This window comes from Drosophila innubila, chromosome X (assembly GCF_004354385.1).
Source record: "Drosophila innubila isolate TH190305 chromosome X, UK_Dinn_1.0, whole genome shotgun sequence".
NCBI classification, from domain to species: domain Eukaryota; kingdom Metazoa; phylum Arthropoda; class Insecta; order Diptera; family Drosophilidae; genus Drosophila; species Drosophila innubila.
The window spans coordinates 25,927,394-25,952,655 of record NC_047626.1 but is presented as its reverse complement, the minus strand read 5'-3'; the positions used below and the strand labels follow the sequence as shown (position 1 = coordinate 25,952,655).

At 31.5% G+C, this 25,262-nt stretch overlaps 1 protein-coding gene across 2 annotated transcripts in view; it reads right to left on the bottom strand.

Annotated features, from left to right (window-relative positions):
• Positions 1–4,541: 4,541 nt before the first annotated feature.
• LOC117783175 (disks large 1 tumor suppressor protein) overlaps positions 4,542–25,262 on the bottom strand; it is a 38,315-nt gene continuing 17,594 nt past the window's right edge. Inside the window, exons 5-16 of one of the 2 annotated variants that reach the window (XM_034620441.1) lie at positions 21,087–21,692; positions 19,425–20,148; positions 17,120–17,207; positions 16,789–17,002; positions 16,298–16,711; positions 15,419–15,521; positions 14,223–14,297; positions 12,948–12,992; positions 6,268–6,417; positions 5,409–5,691; positions 5,153–5,244; positions 4,542–5,083 (exon numbers count right to left, since the gene is read on the bottom strand). In XM_034620441.1, the coding sequence (XP_034476332.1) occupies positions 4,977–5,083; positions 5,153–5,244; positions 5,409–5,691; positions 6,268–6,417; positions 12,948–12,992; positions 14,223–14,297; positions 15,419–15,521; positions 16,298–16,711; positions 16,789–17,002; positions 17,120–17,207; positions 19,425–20,148; positions 21,087–21,692 (2,901 nt within the window). In that variant the 3' untranslated portion in view covers positions 4,542–4,976. The remainder of the gene's footprint in view (positions 5,084–5,152; positions 5,245–5,408; positions 5,692–6,267; positions 6,418–12,947; positions 12,993–14,222; positions 14,298–15,418; positions 15,522–16,297; positions 16,712–16,788; positions 17,003–17,119; positions 17,208–19,424; positions 20,149–21,086; positions 21,693–25,262) is intronic. The other variant, XM_034620449.1, reaches the window with a different exon arrangement.

Below are 25,262 nucleotides of genomic sequence, written 5' to 3'. Positions count from 1 at the left end.
TCAATTATAATTTGACTCTGCATCAAAATAAAATTTTTTTTCAATACGCTTGACACTTTTACAAAAAAAAGTGTTTTGGGAAAGCTTGATATTTATAAATCGATGTGTTATTTGCCGATTAATTAGCTACTCATTTTTTTCTTTCGTTGATAAGCCCGATTCACAGTTTGGGTTTACAATGTAACTTTACATCATTTACAAAGATGAAGCTAAAGGCTTAAGCAAATGAAAATATATAAGGGCAATTATACAATAATTATGTTACCTTCGCACATACTTACTACTGCACCGATTGAGCACAGGCTAGTCAGAAGTTTATCTGAGATAAGAAAATGTTTTTGCATACCTTACACACAACAAATGTTTACGATTTGAATTTCATCTTTATTACGAAAGTCGCAACGTCTTTTTTTTTATTAATTTTTTTGTAATTCATTTCATTTTGTTTTTAGTTTTTGTTTTTCTTTGATGAACTGTTAAATAATAAGTAAATAATACAGGATTGATTCACAAATTTTTTGTTATTATAATTAATTTTGAATACACAGCAACGTTTATGTGTGTGTTTGTGTTCCTGTGTGTTTGTATGTATGTACATAAGTGCTTAAGTATGTAAGTGTATGGAACTCTATGCCACGACCGCGAATTTTTTGAGTTACCCCATTGATACAGCACTTGAGTTCTTCAAGATAATGCTGAGCGATAGCATATATGTATGTACATATGTACATTGTACATATGCTATTATTATATATTATAATATTTCAGCAGCTGCATGGCCAAAATACATACACGTAGTATGTAGTAATATGATATATAACTTTATAAGATCTATTAATTTAAACAGTAGAAAGTGATTTGCAATTGTTGGCGTTGCCTTATAAATTTCCAACAGCTGAACGTTTTTTATAATTGAACAAAAAAATGTGTAAAAACGAAGAAAAAATTACTTTTTTTTTTAAGGGGAAAGAGTCAATTAGTAGGCAGCCTGTCCGTTAATTAACAATATTTGATTTGAGTATATGTTTGTAATTGCAGGTATAAAAAGTACGTATGTGTGTGTATTGTAACTTAAATGATTTAGATTTCTGTGAGTAATTATACTTAAAGCACTTATTATTCGCCAAAGGACAACAAATCGTTTAACTTTAAAAGGCAATCGAATAAGTTGTACTTAGGTACAAACGTTCTTCTATCATTCTCCTTTTCTTTAACTTTCCTAACGTTAACAATAACAAACAAATCTCTCAGTTTTATGATTATTTATAATAAATATTTAATAAATAATCAGGAGAAGTGGGGGATTTAAGCAGACAGAGTTTAAAATCAGTTGATGTTGTCAGTTGTAAGTTGCTTGCAACTGCATAATAATTCATGCTGTAATTAAGTCAACTATTTATTATAAACAATTTAATATCGATTATCATACTTAGGTATATCAATTAATGCATTATCAATATCATTATTTATTATTCATTTAAATTTCTTTTTGCACACCAACAACAAGAATAACTGATAAAGGCACCATTTTGATGAAATGCTTCCACATTTTTTTTTGTTCAACGATTTTCTTAATGATGTAGCACAAAATCGTTTTAACAATGGATCGTTAAATGCCTGTCAGTATTAGCAATCACATACATATACGTATATATATGTATATGTAAACTATGTATGTATGCATGTGTGTATTAATTATTATTTATTCTCCACTTTTTCATTAATTTTTTGTTCTTGTTTTAGGTAAATTCTTGCATACGTTTCTAAGGCTACATCAAAAATTTTCATTATTTTTTTTGGGGGGTTTTTTTAAATTTTATTTTGTTATTACAAAAACGTCTTCAGATGGTTAAGCATGTGTATGTAGGTATATGTGTATAATTTTGAATATACTCGTAAATGCGTTAATTAATTGCATTTAAGGCTTTGGAACAGTTTACCTTTACTTTTTCAGATACTCTTATCAGAAATTAATATTTGTGTACCATAAGAATGTGTGTGTGATCCTCTATAGAATTATTAATTTTGTTTATCTAGAGTATGTATGGTTTAGATAGTTAAATGATACATTAGTTTTTAAATTATTTAATTTATCTTAAACTTTTAAATCTGTTCTTTTCTTCATTATTATCTATCAACTATTTGAACATGTCCTACATACATATGTAACTAAGCATATGCTCATGTATGTATGTAACTATGTACATATGTATGCCACTTTTTCTTAATAATTTGTTTTTTTCATTATGTACTTTAAATTGCTTTCCGTTTGATTTTGTTTACAAAGAGACGTGAGGTACTTCACTAAGAAATAATGCAAGGCGCAAGGCGAAATGTTTGATCGATCAAGAGTAATAGTACCTTATAGACTGAGGCGTCCTTATATGAACTGTGGGCAGTAGCATTATTTGAAAAATAGATGAATGTAATTAGCTAACTACTATTTGGAGTTTGGAAAATTCCACCTGCAAGTGGGATAAATGGGTGGAAATCTGTTGTATGAAATTATTTTGTGTTCCATTCGATTATCATCTCATCATAAGAAATTTATGTTTTATCGTTTGATCGAAGGAAAAAAAATTTACCCCCAATGGGTGGAAACTGGGCAGTTTAAGGTCTTATGGATGAACGGTTACTTATATATAAAAACACGGGTATACCGGCCAGCTTAATATTATCTCATAAGTTCCAAAAAGGGGTACGATTCGAAACATTTCCCCGATACACTTAGGATCGTTACTGGTATTCAAAAAATTGGAATATCGCTCAGGTTTAGTATCATCACATCACATCTCATCTTTTCTATCGGGGCCTTATAGTATATTGTAACTATCGCTCCGATTCTATAGATCAATTCACATACTCGATATACATTAGCTCTTTTCGATTTATTATGAATGCATTCCTATTTTCGCAGTCGTGGCTCACTCAATATATTTATAAGTAAATATATATTCGAAAAAAGGTTTCTTTTACGGGGTTTGTTTTTTAATATGTGCTTTTTTTCTTTCTAGAATTTCTTTTACACAAATTTCCATTTACAAAATCATCTTTTTGTTTTTTTTTTTTCTTTTTTGCAATTTAACGTTAACCTTGTTAAAGGCTTGTCTATCATATAAGTGTGAAGAGAATTGAGAGTAAAAAATTTTTACGCATTTGGATGAAATATATGGATTTTTTCTTTTTTTGTTTGTTTATTTTTATTACATTTACTGCTCGTTTTGTTTAGATTTAAATTAATATAATTCGCTTAGGTTTGTTTATTAAATACAACAATGTGAAAGAAATGAATTTTGTATGCATTTGTCTGCACGTACATATACTGTTCAATGTTTTATAATGTTTATAAGCGGAGTTCGAAGAGGTTTTCATAATTTACATAATATATATAAATACAAATTAAAGGACAGTGACAAAATATAAAATACGCACTTACTTTCCACATTACGGCGGAAAATTGGCGACACACATAAAAAAAAAAAAAACAAAAAAAGAATAATAAGAATAATAAACTTTGAATTTTACTAAATTTCTTAGAAAAAAAAGGAAAATTGTAAATTTGTAGAAAAAAAAATGAATATTTAGCAGTTATGTGCGTTGTCTACAATTCGTAAATTTGTATTTGTTTCTTTGTTTTGTTTGTTGAACATTAGCTAATCGTTTGCTGTCGATATATATTTATATAAAAAAAATTGTAAATACCTTTTGGGGCATTTGAGTTGTTGCATATTTATTTGTAAAATTAAACCGTATCGGTGTATATGTGTGTGTATGTTAACTATATACTATATATATTCCAATATATATATGTATATGTATTTGTAAATGTTGTATTGATCATAATATGCTTATGTATGTGTTTAACAACACGATGCTTCCACAATTTTTTATGTGTTAAGAAGTAAAATGACTTTTTGCATTGAAAGAACTTGACCTTTTCTAATTTTCATATTCTCTCTCTCCCCGTAACTTTCTCTCTGTACTTTAGTTAGGCTACATGACATTTGTGTACATACATGTATAGATGTGAGTGTGTGTGTGTATATATATATAAATACATACATCATATATATATGTACTAGTACATATATGAATCTTGAATCTTATCGTGTGTTTAGTGTTGCATTAGGCAAAGGCGCGTGGGGGAAAAAAATACAATACATCTAACAACAAATGCACCAACTTATCGTCGTCGTCGTCGTCTAAATTTACCCATATATATCGTAATCGCAAACGGTGTCAATTTTCAATTGCTATCATTAACGTAGTATATTTGACGCTAGTCGCACTTAAACAGTAATACATACATATGTTCTTCCTAATATACATCATAAGAATGTATATAATAATATACGATATTATCATTAGCGTCAACATAACTAACTCGCTATAACTCTCGTATAAACATCAACATAAACAAACAACACTAGCGCTTAACGAACGTTTTCTCACTTCTCATCTTCGTCTTCTACCTATGCTTCACCTTTGATTTCTCTTTCTCTATCTCTGCTATCGATTAACTGCATCATATTATAGATCTTATTATTAATATGCTTCAGTTTTTCTTTTCTTTGTTATCAATTTTGTTCTAACTAAAACTAAACAGCCGCCGCTTCAGTTGGAACAGCTTTGTCCATATAACAAGAATCTAGAATCCCTTAAGTACTTATATATAAGTAGATTTGTTGGGATTCGAAATGATTCTTAACTAAATTTATAATAATAACCAACTAATTTTTAACAACATCGTGTTGGCTGTTCTGGTTTTTTGCTGTTGTCGTTATCATGGTCATCGGCATTGTTGTTGTGGTTGCGGTTGTGGTTGATGTTGTTGTTGTTGTTGCTGTTGTGGTGAATCAGTGCGACGTTTTCTGTTGCGGCTGATTTGTTGCTGATGTTGTTGTGGTGTTTGGTGTTCTCGAGACAGGTCGACAACGTACTCGAGGCGGCAGTGTCCATGTTGTTGTGGCTGTTGGTCATAGAGATTCCTTCGATGGTACCCAAATGGTTGGTCCCGACTGTGACCAAATCATTGATTTTACTTTGCTATAAATTTCCTCAATTGTATCGCCTTGTACAACGCCTAAAAACAAACAATTTCAATAATGTTAGTTAATTAATCTGTTAATAAATTAATTATTTAGTTCATTACCCGTAAAGTATTCGCCAAATTCTTGTTCCATTTTAATAGCACGCTCATATGTCTTCTTTGCCTGCTCCTCAGTCATGCGACGATTCATTTCCCTATAGAATGTAAAAGTATAAATTTAGTAAAATAAAAAAAGTTTATATATTAAGCAAAAACAAAAAAAAAGTGTATGAACAGTAACAACTTTTAAGTACAATGTTGAACAAGCTCACAATAAAAATGCGACCTCTGGTTTAAATATAGCGAGAACTGCACTTACATGACAGAGTCTACTGATTTCGGTTTGATGAAAACGGCAACCGGATAGAGTTGAGCAACCTGAAGACGCTTAATTGCATTGCCCGATACATCCAATATGCAGTGCTTGCCCCTTTCGGCCACCTCGCGCACACTTGCCACAGATGTGCCGTACAAGTTGTCATTGTATTGGCCAGCTTCGATGAACAGATGATTCTGTATATCACGCTCCATTTGCTCGCGCGACGACACAAAATGATAATCCCGACCGTCAACCTCATATTCGCGTTTTGGTCTCGTAGTATCTGCAACAATTAGTAGTTATATATTTGTTAAACTTTTGCATATAAAAATGGGTGCAATTCACAAAAATTAAATAAAGTTTATGTAGCAAATAAATCAAGAAATTTAGTATTTTTATTCTCAATTCCGAAATATATGAGTATTTATTGCAGATTCAAATCATGGCAATTATAGATTCGACTTAGCAACGATCGGTTAAAAATTGCATTTTTAAATAAAAAACATTTTGGGTGTTTCAGGAAATAGTTACATGAAATGTTTACACACGAATCACCGGCACTTTTTGTTAAAAAACCGTCGATGTCGTGTGAATACTTCATATGTAAAAAGCGTCGGTTCTCACCAATGGAAATGGAACACGTTCTATTTCCATCAGTTTTATTTATTTTTGTATGAACTTGTTTAGAGTGTGACTCTGTGAGAACAAAAACCGACGGGACTGTTAAACAATATCGTTAAAAAACCGCCCGTCTAACTGGTCATTTAATGTTATAACTTTTTAAAAATCTACAGAGCTCTTCGGCAACGTCTTCAGTAAGTTGTGTAATATTTTTGACTTGTTTTCAGATGCTACTCACGTGGCACACAGGAGCCGAACTTGTCCGGGTATTCGGATATTAAATCATCGTTAATTCGATCCTTTAGTGGTCCCAGTATTATGACGGGACGTGTGTAGTTGATGGACAAACGCTGCACGGCCTCATAGGACAGCACGTTCTCCTCGGAAGCTGTAAGCATAGTAGGCAATGGTATTAGGTTTTGTGCGGGTGCAAAATCAAAATGTACAGAATGAGTGGAAAGGGGTCCTTAGGTTGGTTCAGTTGGTTGGTTGGTTGGTTGGTTGGCTGGTTGTTGGGTGTTTTAGGGGGAGGGTCATAAAGAAATCAAATTGATTTTTATTTTCACATAAGGTTTATAAGGTTATAGATTTTAGAATTTCGTATAGAGTATGCATAAAAACAGAAGGAAAGTGAGATAGAGAGATATAAAGAGAGAGAGAGAGGGAGAGATAGAGACAAAAGAGCGAGAGACAGCGAGGGAAATTTATGCATTTTCTCTTGAGTCCTCAAGCATTTGTATTAATTAAATCATTGTTTACGATGGCTCTCATCTTTAAATAATTAGCTAAAGGTCAAAAGTTAAATAGGCATAGCTTAGTTTAGATTTAGTGTAGCGAGCTTTGGATATATAATTATAAAGGAAGAAAATAAGAAATTAGGAATGTAAGAAATGAAAGTATAAGCTAATTTAAGTATATGTACGTAAATTCTCATCTAAACTGTGTAAGGCATATATATTATGAAAGAAATTTTGAATTATAATAAAATGAAAATAGAAGCAAACAATATACGTTTGATAATCTCAAATGTGGCAATGAATGGGGCAGGACTGGAACGGGGAACGGATGGTTAAAAAACAGCAAAAATTAACTGCCATTTCAATAAATATTATTATAATAATAATGAAAAATCAATATTATCGATGGTATCATTAAGATTTCTATGTAAATGAAATCGTTGTATTACATACATATATACATAGTGGCCGGTATTATGTTCAAAGTTACAGTTACATACAAGAAAGTGCTAAATAATACTATTATGATCTAGACAAGCAACCAATACATGTGTACACGAACTACAATCACCATTAATTTGATCAAAAGTCTTAGTTACCAACTTAAATATTATGCGATTAATGAACTAATTAACTAATTTATGCATACACATAACAAAAACACACAACAAAAATGTTAGAAAATAAATATATATAAGTCAAAACTAAAGCTAGTAACAAAGATCAACAACTAACAAATGGATATGGTACTACAAATGATGATCCACATGAATAAATTTTAATTTCTTTTAATATTATATTACTTAAATACTATTCTATACATTTAAGTATATTAAGCCTAAAAAAAACAGTGGGGATCAATTTTTCTAAGAGGTTTCAGTATTTGGCTTTGGTTTTCTGTTTCGGTGTCGGGTTTGGGTTGACGTTCTTTGAAAATGGGCTTTATATTTCGATAAAAACGTTCGGTTGTGTTGTTGATTTGATTTCACATGGAATCGTTTCTTTGAAATTATAGTTTACTCACTCTGTAACAGCATGTCATGGATATTTCTTTTGCAATTCATATTAAGATATAACTATTAATTAGTGAATTAAAAGAAATTATGCCAATAATTGTAGGAGATATAGTAAATAAAGATATAAATTAAAAAGAAAATTAAGAAATGAATAAACTATATTGGTGATCTTTTCTGGAAATGAAAATGATATAAGTCTGTAACCGGAGTATAAAAATGAACGAACAGCACTTCTTAAATCAAACAAGACATTTATTCATCTTCATTTGGGTTTCAAAATTAAATATCATACATCATCATTCATCATTTCATTAATTAATTTTTTTACTATTGATAGTCGGTTCGAATCCCCGTTGTAAACTTAAGTAATAACTATAACGAGTACATTTACTTATTTATAGAAAATCGTATAGGGTTTGGTTTTTCGTTTCCTATTTGGGGAAATTATTGGATTTCAAGGGATGTTCGCTTCCGGTTGTGTATTCCAATAAATAAATTCTTGTTAAAAAATGGTGAGAAATGTGCGTGCAAATGGTACGATATCGATAACGATAAATGACAATAACAATACATCTATCGGTGTTGAATCGTTTCGCCTTTTAACGATTAATTTTTATTGCATCGCTACAGACAAATTTGCTAAAAATAAGTAAAAGTGAAATGGAGATCAAAGCACAGCATGAAACTAAGCAAATACCAATAGAAAACTCAAAAGGAAAAACATGACTCAATATACTTAAGAGAATGGAAAACGAGATATGCGATAAGGGAAATATACAAAGAGAACAGGAAAAATAACGCACCGCAAAATGAAACTAATCTTTAAAATCGCTATTAAATTGTGGATCGTCTAAACTACAGAATAGAACTACAAATTCTATAAAAAAATATTAAGATGATTCTATTCTCTAAAAACTCTTTTTAATGCACTCCCTACCATAATAATGAAAATCAAACATGTACACTAAATGTTAGTTTGCGCACATGTGTACACACTGACAGATATCTGTTTATTAAAAGTTTGATATAATTTATCGATAGTGGTAGAAGGAAAGATTTGGCGTCCAAAAAAATACTAACATCCTTTTTAGAACAGCATGAAAAATAAAAGTTGATAAAGAATAAGATAAATCAGAAAAGTAAAAAGTATGTAAGAGATAGAGAGGAAAAATGGGACTATTGTAATTTTAGCATTGATGGGATTAGATTGTTAGTTAAAATATTAATCGGACTTTTGAATAAAGTCTCATATTACTAAAAAAAATAAAACTTTGTGAAAGAAATTTTCATCGCAAAGTAAAGGAAATATGAGATATTAATATGGAAATGTGAAATACTCATATTAAACCATTCGACTAAAATATGTATGTGTTTTTTAAAATGCTCGGATAATACTAGTAAATAAATCATCTATTCGAAGGTTAAATATTATGTATAGATATTGCAAAAAGGCAGACAAATGCCGAGAGCATGAGTGACTGAGGAGGAAAGAACGAAAGCGTGACAGTTAGGGCAAGAGAGAGAGATAAAAATAGGAAACTAAATAACCGGCATTTAAACGGAAAATTGCTTGCACTTTCGCATTGTTTGATAACAAAAATTATTTTAACAAAAATTAAAACGAGAGAGAAAGATATAGAGAATAAAAACTGAACAAAAAATATATATTCTTGAAAGTTGTTTTTGATGTAAAACCTATTTTTATAAGAAACGTAAGCTTTAATTAATTATTTGTAATATTTAAGGGCCTTTATAGCTGTTTGTTGCATTTTGATGATTTTAATTTGTTTTGTATTTTTTTTTTTTTGATCTTTTACAAAAATTGTTGGCTTAGTTGCTCGACTTACGATAGTCAGCATCATTATTCTCCAAGTAGATTAATGTTATCTGCTCCATATCGGGTAATTCCACTCTGTAGATTATCTCGCCTGTGCGCAATGCGTTATCATACATACGATATATATCGAATAGAGGTTGGTCGATTGGTTGATTGGTCGATTAGTTGATTGATTGGTTTGTTGATTGTTTATGATGTACGGGATAGTAGATAAATTTAGTAGTTGTTGTCACAGTAAATGAACGAGCGCATGGTTGTAACAAATATATATATATATTTTTTTTTATTTATTTATATATAAATATACAATTGTATATATATATATAAATATAAGTATGATATGAGATAGGTAAAATGGTTTCATCGATCATGTTTGTTTGATTCAATTGATAACGAAAAAAATGGAATAAATTTTGTAAAACAAAACAAGAATATATATAGTTTATGTATAAAGAACATTAGATTATCATTTTGATAAGTTTTTAATATTATTAATGGTTTTTGTTGTTGGTAATTGTGGTATTTGTTGGTTGTTTTTTATTTTTAAATTATAATAAAAGAAAAAAACAGATTTAAGTATACAGGTAAATTAACAAACGTAACGAAATTATAACAATGTTGTATCGATTAACACACAGTTGTTCGAGTATTAGAGTTTAAATAGTAGTAGTAGAGTGGTGATAGAAGTAGTAGATAGTAGTAGTAGAGTCGAATAATAGCAGTAGGCAGCAGAAAGTATATGAAGCAGTTGGTAAATATATACATATATATGGATACATATATATATTATTTTTAAACCGAAAAAACGAGTTCACACACAAAGGTTAAGTCAAAATAGAATTCATTTATTAAAGAAAAAAGAAAGAAAAGATAAACAAAATTAATCATCGATATAGTTTTTGTTAACCTGCAAAATTTAAATGAACTTTAAGACAATCTGTTGTGTGACATGTGTGTATATTTGAGTGTGTGTAGTGTAGTGTTCGTGTTAGTCTTCGGTTAGAAGATCATAAACACATAAACTATCGCTTATCGTTATATCGATATGTAATCGATTAACATATACGACTGTTTATGCAGTTATTTGTGCAGAAATTCACTTACATACTCATATGTAAAATGTTTGCTTGTATTCATGTCGATTCATATTCGAGCAATGTGAATATTTACAGGAGAGAAGTGAATAGATTTTGCTAAACTCAAGAATAGATTCGACTCGAAACTAAACTAATTGCGAACTTTGATAGCGAACGAATGTAAATGCCATTTAAATGAATAAATGTGAATATGCTAAATAAACGAAACCGAATACACTTATGTAGAAATTCTACAAATTATATCACAGAAAAATCCCCCAAAGTCATAAATATTATTTGTTGTCTTGTTAAAGTTTTGGAATTGAAACCAAATGCCATCAAGTTGAATTATAAGACCTGAGACAAGTGTAAATATAAGTACTTAATAAGTATACAATTACTTATTAATTAACTTAAATTGACACAACAATAACTGACGAATACAACACACAAATATGTAATTATGTACAGCTATTTATATGTATGTATATATGTACATATCTAAAAGATTGATGTATATATATGAGTGATAATACCTAAAGAAAAGATTAAGCAAAAGTCTGCTTAGCACATTTAGAAAGGTTAACAAAAATTATCAATAGTATTAGTTTACAATCGTTACGATAGTGTTGTAAATTGTACGATTGATCAACGGATCAATTTGCATTCAGCGTTTGAAGTATTTTCTGACTGAAAAGTTAACAACATGTATCGATAGTATTTGCATACAATCGTTACAATAATATTGAAATTGTTAAATGACACTTTAAATGGATATTAAATTTGATAGTTAAGATTTGAGAAAATTGATCGATAGTATTTGCATACAATCATTACGATATATTGAATTGATAATACAATTACTCATCAGTTTTAAGAGAGTTTGCTATTGAGTTCAATCTCTCAATTATAAATGTAACTATAATTATATATCGTATAAGAAATGGATATAACTTTAGTAAAAATCTGTGTTAAAGAAAGAAGAATATAAGAACATCGCTCATAACTAAACGCAATTGTAATTGAGTTTCGAAAGTTGCTTTTTTCGAAATATTTTATTTGGTTATATGGTAAATATTATGTGATGTATGCAAGACACACACACGAACATACATACCGACATGTATGCATGTAAGTATGCAAATGCAAACGCCAGACAATAATTGAATAGAAAAAGAGCGAGAGTTATACAATCCTCAGCTAATCAAATTAATTGGAACGATACTTATCAAATCATATAAGTTATAATATATGCAAGAAACTAGTTACATAGTTACATGTAAGAATAATATTAATAAGTATTTCGATTCATCGAAATTAACTATGTTTAGATTACGTTAGTATGTATGTATTCATGTAAATGCATAGAGGAAATACGCTTCCCATAATATTAGACATGTAGGTATTGTACACAGTACTAAACAGGGATATTATTATTATTATTATTATATATCAATATTTACATATACCATAGAGACACATGTGTAGGTATTACTGTACCTAGAAGGAGTTAGCACTCAAGTCCATATATGTATAGTTATATTTCGACAAACTGTGATTTCAAATGTTTTACAAATTTCGAAAGGCTGGGGATAAATTCGTTTACAATCTGTACATGAATAATTCATACATATATTATGTATGCATATGTACATACACATACATGTATAAGTGGCTCTATTAGGTATACGAGATTTAATGAATACTAATAATAATCAAGAAGTGTAAACTAAATACAAATAAATAAAGATTAATAGTAATATGTACTTATTTACTAATTTATGACTTATGCAATTGTTTATGTTTATGTATATATGTATGTATTTATGTATGTTTTTTTTTTTTTTTTTTTTTTTGTTAGACAAAAAAAGAGTTGAGAGTAATTGTTTGTGGGTGTGGAATGAGCTAAAGGTATTAGGTATTATATTACATACTAATAATATTCAAATATATGTTAGACGACTAATGATTTAAATGTGAATGCAATACGTGTTGAGTGTAGTTTGTCAGTGTGTATATGTATGTGATGTGTTAAACAATAAATACAAGTACACATATAATCATGTGTGTGAGTGTTAAATTAGTTTGATTCAATTTCTTTGTATCAGAATAATGTGTAAAAGTGTAGATATATGTATATAAATTTATATATAATACTAAATATTTGTGTATATGTGTCGGTATGTGTGTGAAAGTGTATGTATGTGTTTGAATTTCTAGTTTAGGCTTCAGGTTTATAGTCAAGTACATACCTCCTTCAGCGTTGGCATCGTCTTGTGTGTAGCAAAGCATAAAAGCTAGAATAATGAAGAGAAAAACGAAACAAAAAAAGAGAATCGAAAAAGATATACGTTTTGGTCAGTTTAAAACAGAATAGCGTTTAAAATTAGATAAATCTCGTAGTAGTTATAGTAATAGTAGTAGTAAATAGTAATAGTTATAAGAAAATAGTAGTAGTAAATAGTAGTATGTATGTAGTATGGCAATATGAAAAAACAGTTAAACACATACACACACACACACAGCTTTACCCATGTGTGTATATGTACATATGTATTTATGCATGTGTGTAGACAGAACTGTTGTTGTTGTATTTGATGATTCGCTTTGTGTCCAACATTAAGTTAAAGATTGTAAGCTCTACAGGGAATAAGCCTTAAAATGGTAGTAGCTGGTCCACAAACGCGCACATGATCCTTGGCTCTATATATACGTATTATACATATACATATGTGATCTATAGAGGGGGGTTTGAAGCGAACGCTGAAGCAGCACGTTGATAATTCATTTACATTCACACTTATTTTACATAAATAATTAATGAATGATAATACATGTGTGAGATGTAATGTGAAGTGTGTGTGTGTGTGTGTGTGTGTATATTTGTTTAGTTAGTAAGTATTCAAATTGTTTACATGTGCTGTGATTTTTGATGGCATGTTTATAGATCCGATCCCAGTAAATAAACACTTAAGAACAAAATACCACATGTACTTGTACTTTTAAGTAATATATAGACAAAATCCACATATATCTAAATAGATAGATATATATATATATATAACGTACACACACATATATGTCTAATAGGTATAACCAATTCCACAAATATACATATTTATATTAATATAACAAAAGACATTGAAGAATCAATAAAAGCAACGGCAATCCGAAGACTAAATACCCTTGCAGATTATATTATTGCAACCGATTTTACATATATTAGCTATATTTTTTGGTATTTCAATTGAAATAAAACTCGTTGAAAATATGTTGGATATATTTTAAGTAAAATTTGAAGAGTTCGCAGAAATAAATAAGTTTTATGTAGGGAAAATAGTTTTTCTCAACGCATTTTTGAATTCTATTTCTAATTCTATACTCTAGTTTTGAGTGAATTGTTCCTCGATCTCAGTAATTTATATAATATTCTGCAATGTTTTAACTTATACAAAAAGATTTATATATTATCTGCAAGAGTATTAAGAACAACTGTGTGTGCTTTACACACACTCAGACACACTTACGTTGCGGTTCATTCGCTTGATTATTGTTAACATTGTTAACATCGATTTCACTGTTGCTGTTTACAAATCCATTTGCTAATTTTTTGATAGTTTTTTGTTTTGTTTTTTTGTTTCACAATATTCACAAATTACACAAACAGCGCACAACATCATAATATGGTGTGTGTGTGTTTGTGAGTATGGTTGGGTGTATGTATAGTTGTTGTTGTTGTTGTCCACGCGCAGAGTGTTAATGTTGTTTGTGAATCAAGTGAATCATTCAGGGAATCGCAGGATACCATCGCGCAAAGTGGAACAAATAAAACGAAATATGAAAGTATACAAAAGGAAAAACATAAGAAATGTATGAAATAAATAATTAACAAAAACAATAACAAAACAAACATTATTAATAATAAATGAATATTCGAGTTAAACCCGAACTTGTACACACTTATAACTAATAGAATAATTAAATTGAAACAAGTTGAATAAACAGTTGAACGGACAAAAAAGTTTCCCATGAGGAACTGATAACGGAGGGAAGACTGTTTGACTGTGTAGTTGTATGTGTGTGTGTGTGTGTGTGTGTTGTTTGTGCATTAAAGAATAGATTTTTGTACCACACTTCTCAGATGTTTATTGAACAGAAACAGTTTTTAATTTTACTTAATATTAAACAAATAAATTTTAATAAATAAACAAATGCAAAAAACGTAACAGAACGAGTTGAAAGAAAGTACACACACCCACACAGAGAAAGAGAGAGATACAGAAAGACGGCGAGAAAGAGACAAGCTTATTGTATTTGATATTTAAACAACGCACACACTCACACACAGTTTGAAAGAGAGAGATGCACAAAGGTGCACACAAAAAGCGTTCATAACAGAGAGAAAGAGAGAGAGAGGAGGAGAGAGAGTATGTGTTAAAGAGAAACGGAGAAATAGTTGTAGGTCGAGAATTGTGTGAAGAGCATTTTTAACAAATTATTGACAATAATCAATTGTTGCTCTGTTCGCTCTCAAGTTGTTGTTATTGTTGTTCTGCTTGTTCAACTATTATAGTTGTTGTTGTTGTTATTATTATTATTATTATCATAGTTGTTGTTGTCATAGTTGTTTTTGTAATGGTTGTTAATTAATTGTTGATTGCACGGTTTTCTGTTAATTCGAGACATCGCACTTGCAGTTGAGAGAAGACTCTGTGCTACTTACGCTCTTGATCGCTGCCGTCTTCGTTCTTCTCATCGCGACTCTTCATGAACGGAAACTTGCGTGAGAATGTAAAATTCTTCTTCTTGCGATCCAATGTTGATTGCTGTAATTACAGTTACAAACACACAAAAGACAAAGATTATTGTAAAAGTCGACGAGAGAATAAGAGAACGAAAGAATATGATAATTGAGGGACGTCAAATCTCCAGTGAAATAATCTTGTCTAGTCACGATAGACAACAACTTGGATCTTCTAAAACCCTATGTACAGTTCAACTTCTCTGTCACAAAAAAAATATCAATTGAAAAACTATATTGTTTGAAAAAATTTAAAGAAAAAAACGATGCTTTCCTAATTGCAAAATGAGGTTGAAAGAAAATGACAACCAGAAGATGCTTTAAACTTGAAGATTCACATGATATTTCGGATAATTTGTCCTTTTACATAAGTACTCATAGTTATATACAATAAATTTCTATATGATGAGCTGCTTTATAATAAATTGTTCCTATTTTAACTTGATTTAAAATACACAACCTTTCATTCTATAAAGATGTGAGAGGTCTAGTAGTTCTGTAAAATACATGTTCTATCGGATGCGGTTTTTAAGAAGAGACAATGTTGAAGCAAGCAGCTGGAAACTTACATTGATATATATATGACGAAAATTAATCAACAGGATTGGCAAAATGATGTATTCTGTGATAAGACTGACTTCAGATGGGAATAATAATGCAGATATACTTTGGCATTTAAGATCCATGTAGGTCAGTGGTGTCCAAATTGTATATTTTCCTATCAAATCCTAACTATCAGCTGACTAATCTTTTAGTTGCTTTAAGCTACTTAAAACTTTATGTAACCTCTTAAATTTTTACCTTATCTAGATTATTATTTGCCGCCGCATGTCCCTGGAACTTGACGCTGCGATCACGTGCACGCATTTTACGCTCCCAGCGCCGTTTCGATGGCACAATACCAATTTGCTCATCTTCATTGTCGCCAAGGACGCGACGTGCCTGCCACCATTCATCGTCGGAAGCATTTGTCACATGGAGAATGTCACCATGCTTAAAGGGCAGGCCGCGTGATGGCAAGCCATCATCACGATTTGGATCATAATCAAACAGAGCTCGCACATAAAGCGATCGCTTCTGTGTGGTGCGAAGCAGAGTTCCAGAGCCACCAGCGCTAAGCGCCGCCTGTTGCTTCAACTCCTGAATGCGCGCCTCGAAACGATTGTAATCCTCGGGTCGATATTGTGCCACCAAAGTAACAACGCCGCCAGACGTCTAAAATAAAAGAAAAGTTAATCATCATTAAATTTACATAGAATTTAATTTTAAAGAATTGTATTTATTGTACTCACTTTAAGTGCCTGGGCCGCTTCCTCGTGCGTGGCATGCGTCAAATTCACGTTGTTTACACTGAGCAATTGATCGCCGCGTTTCAACTCGGATCCAAGATCCGCGGGACCGCCAGACAATATGAACGATACATAGATACCCTGTCCATCCTCGCCGCCCACAATATTAAAGCCCAGGCCCTGAGGTCCTTTCTGTATGGTAATCGTGCGTGGTTCCCTGTTGTAAATTGCAAATAAAAACAAACATTAAAAAACCAATAAATGAAACAATAATTATAAGAACGTGGCAAGTATCGCAACAAGAGGAGTCACGTCCTTAGGTCGCACAACTCACCTGGTTATATCCTCAGTGCTGACTGCGCGAGGTGTACCCGGTGGCACGGCCGCCAAGACATTCGTCGATGCATATCTTGAGCCGGGCTCTAAAAACCGCCGTAATATTGTACATGTATTTTTGTTTTGTTTTGTTTTTTTTTTTTTTTTAGATATAAATAACAACCACAACGCGTGTAACGGTTACACATACACACAAACAAAGTATATGCACACACACGTGCATTTATCGAGACATGAAAGAAAGAGGGGTAATAAGGGGTAATTAGTGGAGATCGCGCGTTCAAATATTTTGATAGAGATACAAAGAAGAGTATCAATCAAAATTCATAAAAAAAATAGTAAGTGAAAATAGGAAATCAGAAAAGTGAACACAAAACCAGCAAAAGACAGAGAAAATGAGAAATAGATAAATAACTAAATATTCTAGAATCTAGATGCATAGACATCATCGCTGACTGAACAATAGATATTATCGAACATATTTTTAAGAAGAAACTACAATTCTTAAGTAATTTCAACATGAATGGCTAGATATTATCGTTGATCAATCGACAGATTGGCAATATCATAGATTTCTTTGTGAAACAGATAAATATAAAGTGGAATTTTTCAACAACAGAAAAAGAATCAAGTGAAAGAAGTTTGATAAATACTTTTATGTATGTAGAAGAAATCTTGGCATTTCTCAATGTCTTTTGCTAGGTTTTCAGAACAAGGTTGGCTTATGAAACTCAAAGAAATGAGCACGCTTTTCACTTTAAATTAGAAAGATAGTCTTAATAAATACGAACTAATACCATCGAAAAGATAATAAGATAAAAGACGAACAAAAGAAATCAGAAATAGTGTTATCGTTCGCTTTCCAGCGCTTATAAAACATTTAAAAACACACACATACGCAAATGTGTTATGTAATAAAGAAATAGTGAATAAGATGATCATATAATAGGACAAAAAGACACATAGAAGAGTAATAAAAACAAAAACAAAAAATCATTTGTAGTTTTTGTTTATCATGCATTTATAAAACAGGATGCCATGTTAAGGTAAAATTTGTAGACAATCAACGTTATTCTTATTGTTTTGGGATCGTATTTTTAAATAAACACACTGCACTGCACAGCACTGAAAAACACAGTGGTGTAAAAGTTCTGTTACTGATTCTCGATAACAAACAACACTTAAAACCAGCAGCTTAGCAAGCAATCAAACAAAAAGCCGTGCAAGCTCTCAGGAGAAGTAGATCTCGAAAAGTGAATTGATCCGAAGTTCGAATAAAGACTATTACAGCAATGCCTCTACTTATGTCGTTGTGTTCAATTTACATTGTGAAAAAATTGTTTCTGTAATTGGAAAGACGTCGTCATTTCATTTGGAGTAAGGAAGAATAAAAAAAAAGGGGAAAAGTCCTTTATCAAATTGATATAACGTGTTTGATTACATTTCATACAAGACAGTTGTCAGTATTATTTTTTGACAAAGAGAGAAAATGCACACACATGTTCAATTTTATTATTCAAAAAGTAGTACAGTCCAATGGATCTCTTTTTTATTTTAGTTAGTATTCAAAAGTTTTTTCGGAAAAATAAAATGAAATATATAACTCAATTCGGAACTCTTTTCGGCAATAAATAACTTCCAAAAACATATTGAATAATTTAAAAAAAAAATTTAGGTATGGCAAGTTATTGTTTTCACTATGCACAAAAATCACATATTTTAAATTGCAAACTAATAAATATTTTTCTTGGTTGTATACTTGTTTGTCATATTTCTATATAGTTTCTTTAAATAGTGCAATTCATTGGGTTACTTAAAAAAAAATATAAATACAAATATGTGTTTATCGTTGTCGTTGTCAAATCAATGTCTTGTCACTCTGTGTATAAATAAGTCTTGTTTGATGCCTTTTAATTTTTGCAAGTATTAATTAAAATGAGTAAAAAATTCTATTTCCGACGCCTATTTTCAGAACAAAAAATTCTAGACATAAATCGAGATATTGCTGTTTATGGTTAGAGTTAGGGAAAGATAGCAGCAATAATTTAGCAATTAGTAGAGAGCCGTACATAGAGATTTATGTATATAAATATATAGAAAATTATCAGAGCTGTATGATTGCCTCAACATACAAGACTTTTAGCCAACCTGAAGATTTGAATGCTTTGTGAATAATGATTAGATTATGAATCTATCGAATACATGGTAGGAGTATAGGGCTCTTTTAAGATGAAGATAAAGATTGTTAGTAGTACGACAGGATAGTTCAAGTTCAAGTTGAAATATGTTTCGGATTCGCTTACGCCTTGGCAAGGGTGATTGGGAACGCTTGAAATCGGCACTTGGCATTGCAAGCTTAGCATTATGAGCGGAGGCTGAGGCGGGTGCTTGGGGTAGCTGTTGCTGTTGTTGTTGTTGCTGTTGCTGTTGTTGTTGTGGTGGTAGTTGTGTTGTGATAGCTGTAGCTGTAGCTGCAGCCAAGTTGTTGTTGTGATTGTTGCTGCTGCTGCTGTTGTTGCTGCTGCTGTTGTTGTTGTTATTATTAATGTTGCTGTTGCTGCTGCTGCAGTTGTTGTTGTTGCTGACTGAGATTAAATTGGTGAAAGTGTTGGTGGTGTTGGTGATGTTGTTGGTGGTAGTATTGGAAGTGATGGTGTTGGTGGTGATGGTGGAGTTGCTAGTTGTGATGATAGCTGTGACTGAGTCTGTGACTGACATTGATGCTGTCTGGCCAACATTGTTAAGCGCACCTGTTGATTCCTGCTGCTGTCGTGTTAATGTTGTTGTTCCTGTTGCTGTTGCTGCTACTGCTGCTGTGGTTGACAATTGTGATTGCGATTGTGAGTGTGCCTGCGACTGTTGGCCAAGTTGGCTGCCACTCAAACTGGATGCGACGCCTCCGCCCGATTGTGATGCACTGCTGGTTAAATGCTGTGTTTTGCCAACAATCAATGTCACCTTATCAGTGATTGACTTGAGCGTGCCCACAGCCAATTCATGCGTAACATTCTCCAGATTCTTTTCACTCTATAAGATACATGTATCGATTAGCATTTTCATTTAGACAAGTTTCATCATATGCGTACTACAAATCTCTAAACGAAGGCCCCAAGTACAACAAAATAATTCATTTAAGATGTATTTTGTTTTCACATTTCATTTAAATACAAAATATAACATTTTCAATTAAAAAAGGAATCAATATTCTTTAAATATAAAAGTTTTTTTTATTTGTCACTATCCGTTTATTTTTAACAAAGTCTTTTATCATTGACATGTGCAGCAAATAAATGAATTTAAATTCTATTTTAATATAAGATAGATTATTGACAGGAATTAAATTCAATATTAATTCTCTTTAAAATAAAAATATATATGAAATATATTTACTTAATCAAAATGTCAATATTCCCAAAATTAGCGCCATAAAAGGCATCAATCTAATTCAATTTACCACAAAATTATTGTTTTGAAATTAATTAAATATTAATTTTAAGCCTTCTTATTTAAGTATTAAGTGCACATTACTTTATAGTCTAGAATAATATTAACTAACAGATTTTGTTGAATTTAACAATAATTTTTACTTGACACTGACAAAATGGAACAAAAATATTTAATTTATCACTGAATTGGCACTCGTAAATATATTTGAAATAATTAAATTCGTCTGAGATGTCCTTATAGTCAATATAGAAATTTTTTAAATTTATTTCCATTAAAACAATTTTTTTTTAATATCTCAACAATAATTTTGACATCTAAAAGTTATAGAAACACCAAAAATTGATTTTGCGTTGCAGAGTTTTGTATAACTCTTATCGATTGTAGTTTTTTATTGAATTTGGTTTTGATAAAATTTGGGGGAAAAATATTTTTGTAGTTTTTTGTTGTTTATAGATTTGTAGAGCACGCGTAGTGGAATATGCACATATGTACGTGTATATATGACTCTTAGAACTTACCCCATTAGTGCGAACCGCAATGAGCTTGTCGCCAATGGAGAGACGACCATCGACTTGGGCCGCTCCGCCGTCCATTAGCTTTGTCACGTAGATGCCATTGTCGCCAGGTATGTGCTGATTGCCGATGCCACCGGCAATTGAGAAGCCCAACCCCTTGCCACCTTTGACCAAATCAATTTCAATGACCTTTGGCCCCGTCGTTGTTGCACTGCCGCTATCTTGAACATCAGTTGATGAGGCAACGGCGGCGGTAGCTGTGGCAGCTGTGGTAGCAGTTGTGGCATTTGTTGCACTTGCACTTGCACTTGCGACACGTTTTCGCTTCACATGCAATTTGACAATATTGCCGGCCTTTTTGAGGGCATCTACGGCAGATGCATGTGGCACATCCACAACGGATACATCATTAACAGACACAATGATATCATTAATGCTCAAACGTCCATCAGCAGCTGCTGCGCCGCCCGGAATCAATTTCGTTATATATATCGATGTGTCGGTGCCAATGTGGGGATTATCAGTGCCACCGGCAATTGAGAAGCCCAATCCAGAGTTGCCACGCTCCAGTTGAATGTCCTCATAATACCAACTATCATCGCCATTCACCTGCAAAAAGACACAGTTTAAAAATTTTGAATTAGAAAATGATTTTCCAAGTTTACGTTTGACATTTAACAATTTCTTAATGGTTGAGACGAGAGTATGAGAATTTGGACAAAAACCGTTTTATATATTTCACAATTAATTATGAATTAATTATTACTGTTGTTGTTGCTGCTGCTGCTGTTGTTGTTGTTGTTGTATGGCATGCATCTTAATATTATATTATATTTGTATTGTCGTTAGCGATAAAAATGCATTTTCATATGCTTTTCCGCACCGGATGTGGACACAACACAAAGACGATTAACAGGACAGAATGTTTACAAACAGAAAAAATAATGTACGTATATACAGATAAAGTTGAACAACGAACACAGAGTTTGCAATTAACAATTGCTACTGCTTACCTTCGTTGAGGATGCCTTGTGTAGCTGAAAAATTTGAGGTTTGATCCAAAAAATAAAACAAAAACTTGAGATTGTCAGTAAAATAATAATTATTACTTTGACTTTCGTCACTAGCGTGTTTGAAAAAAACGTAACACTAAAATTTTCTTTAAATTTTAATTGGAAGCTTTGTTATATATTTAATCTTAATATAAGTCCCGTTTACTAAATTAACTAATTCATTCCTATATCTCAATTCTTGTCGCTTATTCACCAGCATGATAACTAAAGTTCAAAGAATTCGTGTAAGAACATGTTATTAAAATCTTGAAAATGTTATTTCAGGAACAAAGTCTTTTTTAAGTTCCATTCATTAATAAATTGTGCTACAAATATTTCCGATATAATAATTGATTTGAAGAACAGCTAAAAAATACTTTACAGCATTAAATTATTAATAGAATCTTGATCAAATATAGAAAAAAACAAGTAAATTTTCATTATTACATGGAAATATTTCAATTTCACAGTTGTAAATATTTAAAATAGTTGCGGAATTCTCAACGGTTGCCCAACCCCCAAATACGCCATATAACGGTAAGGGCCCCACCCAAAATCAGTCCATACAATTACCATACATACTATGTAACAGAGAGAGAGAGAGAGATAGATGAGGTGTAAAAGAGATGAAAGTTACTTATAAATGCCCTACGTAAAGTTACAAAACTTTCGAAAATGTGAAATGAAAAATTGCAACATTTGAACACCATGACAATATGTGTGTATTTACACGCACACACCCACACACACAAATGACACCCACCCACCTACACACACGTACACTGAGAGAGAGAAGTAAACGCACAAGCGTTTCACAACGAGTTCAATTGATTAGCAACCAAGTGTAAATGAATTCATTAAGCTGCCACATGTCGCAACTTGACAAAAAGATAAAATTGCAACCGAATGCAAAGTTGCCACTGTCGTTGCTGCCACAGATGCCACGTCTGGTTGCTCACGTGCGATGCGGCGTTCAAATTGCTTATTAACCTTTTGACTCTGGCGGGGTCAAAATGCAACTCAAGTGTACGCCAGCTACGTGACATGAGTAATGTCTCGACATCATCATCATCATTGGCATCATCATCAGCATCCCAAATTAGAGCAATTTTACAGCTATCCAACCCTAGATAACGAGCCAAGTTAACAAGAGCGGTAGGTCAGGTTTCGCTTACTGCACGTGTGTGTATATATGTCTTTGTGTGTGTGAGCTCACATATCTGTCATGCCACATGCGAAATCCTTTATTTAGTTGTTGCAAGAATGTTGGCAAAATGAAACACAAAATTTCAAACAATGCTCTTGAAATTGTTTTTATGTATCGCAGGTATCAACCCTGAAAGCATTTATCTGAATAAATGGGAAAATCTTAAATATATACATTTTTATCTAAATAAAACAATTGTAAAATAATTTAATTTAAATTTCTCTCGTCTTAAATTTTAATTTTATATTATGAAAAAATACCAAAATGCATTTATTAAATATCAATATCATATCAATGTTGTATAACTTTTTGAAGTCAAATCCTTTTTTCTTACAAAATAAACCTACAAACTGATTTCAACTCGCAACTTTTACTTCAAGTTCCAAATTAAACCCTTTTTTTAATGGAAATATGTTACAGCTTCAAAATCAAAGTTCATCCAATCATTTAAATTTATTTAATTTTAAAACAATCTTTATCAACATAGATAAGCTTTGGCAAAATCTTGATATAAAAACATTAGATTTAATGAAAAATAAACTATGAATTTAATAAACTATCGAGCAAATGTAGTGTTTGCCCCAAGTAAACAATTACATCATATTGTCAGCAATTGGAAGGCCGCTCGAGTAGTTTATTTAAGTAAACTAACTTAAATAGTGCTCTCTCTTTCGCTCTCTTACAACCGCAAATGTTTTTGCCGTTGTTGTGTTTTGTTTTTTTTTTATTTTATTTTTTTTTTTTTACCTTATAGCCCGCAACATTAACTCAGTCATACCTTTTACGTTCACACACCCAGCGAGACATACAAATTATCGCCCAACATAGTTAGCTCACGGCTAAGCTCCTTATCTTATCAATAAGAGAATCATATGCTTGGGAGAAGGAACTGGGTTTCAAATTCAGAATGTTTTAATATCAATTCATTCAGTTAACAGAAGATTCCAAAGTAGCACTTGTTAACGTAACATTTAATTACACACCCATGTTCATAATAATAGAAACACTTGAAATCTATAACATAATACCCTTATACTTTTCTTCCTGTAAGCGTATATATTTTTACCTTTAAATAGAAAAAGTCCTACAATATCCTTATTTAAAAGACTTATCTAAAATAAAATGTAAATAAGATATTGATACAGGTTGGCTGTTCTTCATGTACATAAAAAGTATAAACAATCTATAAGGTTTTTGTCAAAGGGATGAATGTGGATAGCTTATCTATTTATATTTCTTTCTTGATGTTTCTATTGTAATAATCATGGGTGTACCATGTGTAACCATGGACGTACCAAATATGGCTCGGTAAATTGCCACCAAATGTGAATTGAGTACAAATGTTTCGGGTGTGGATACTATGCGCTCTCTCTCTCTCTCGCTCTTTTAGTTTCTGTTCTGTGAACGGTTTTTGACGTACAGCCAAAACTGCAAGCGCATATGTGTAAGCAATAACATACAATTGTATACATATTTGTCTATATACCACAATATCTAAATAAATCGACACCTGCACAACCTGACAACCTGCAATGCCTAATTGAACCCATACCCAATCCAGAAACCAAACCAAATCGAACCAAATGTGGTTCAATATTCAATTCATTCGTCCTTCAAAACTTAAAAGGCCAACACGAATGCGAATACAATACTTATATGAATTAGAAGAGAACGTGCTTTGCTTAAAGAATAACTTTGTATATGTGTACCATGTGTACACAAAAGTGACTAATTTGTCAAAGATATTTTTTGTTAAACCAGTCTGACGAATAGATATTCCAATTATAGATATCGTATAGCATAGTTGGGTTGCTCGATAGGTATTTTTGAAATAATACTGATAGGAGACATTCAATATACTTTTCAATCTAAAAAGTAAGCAACAGATTAAACTAAATGCTTAAGATACTTTAAGATAAT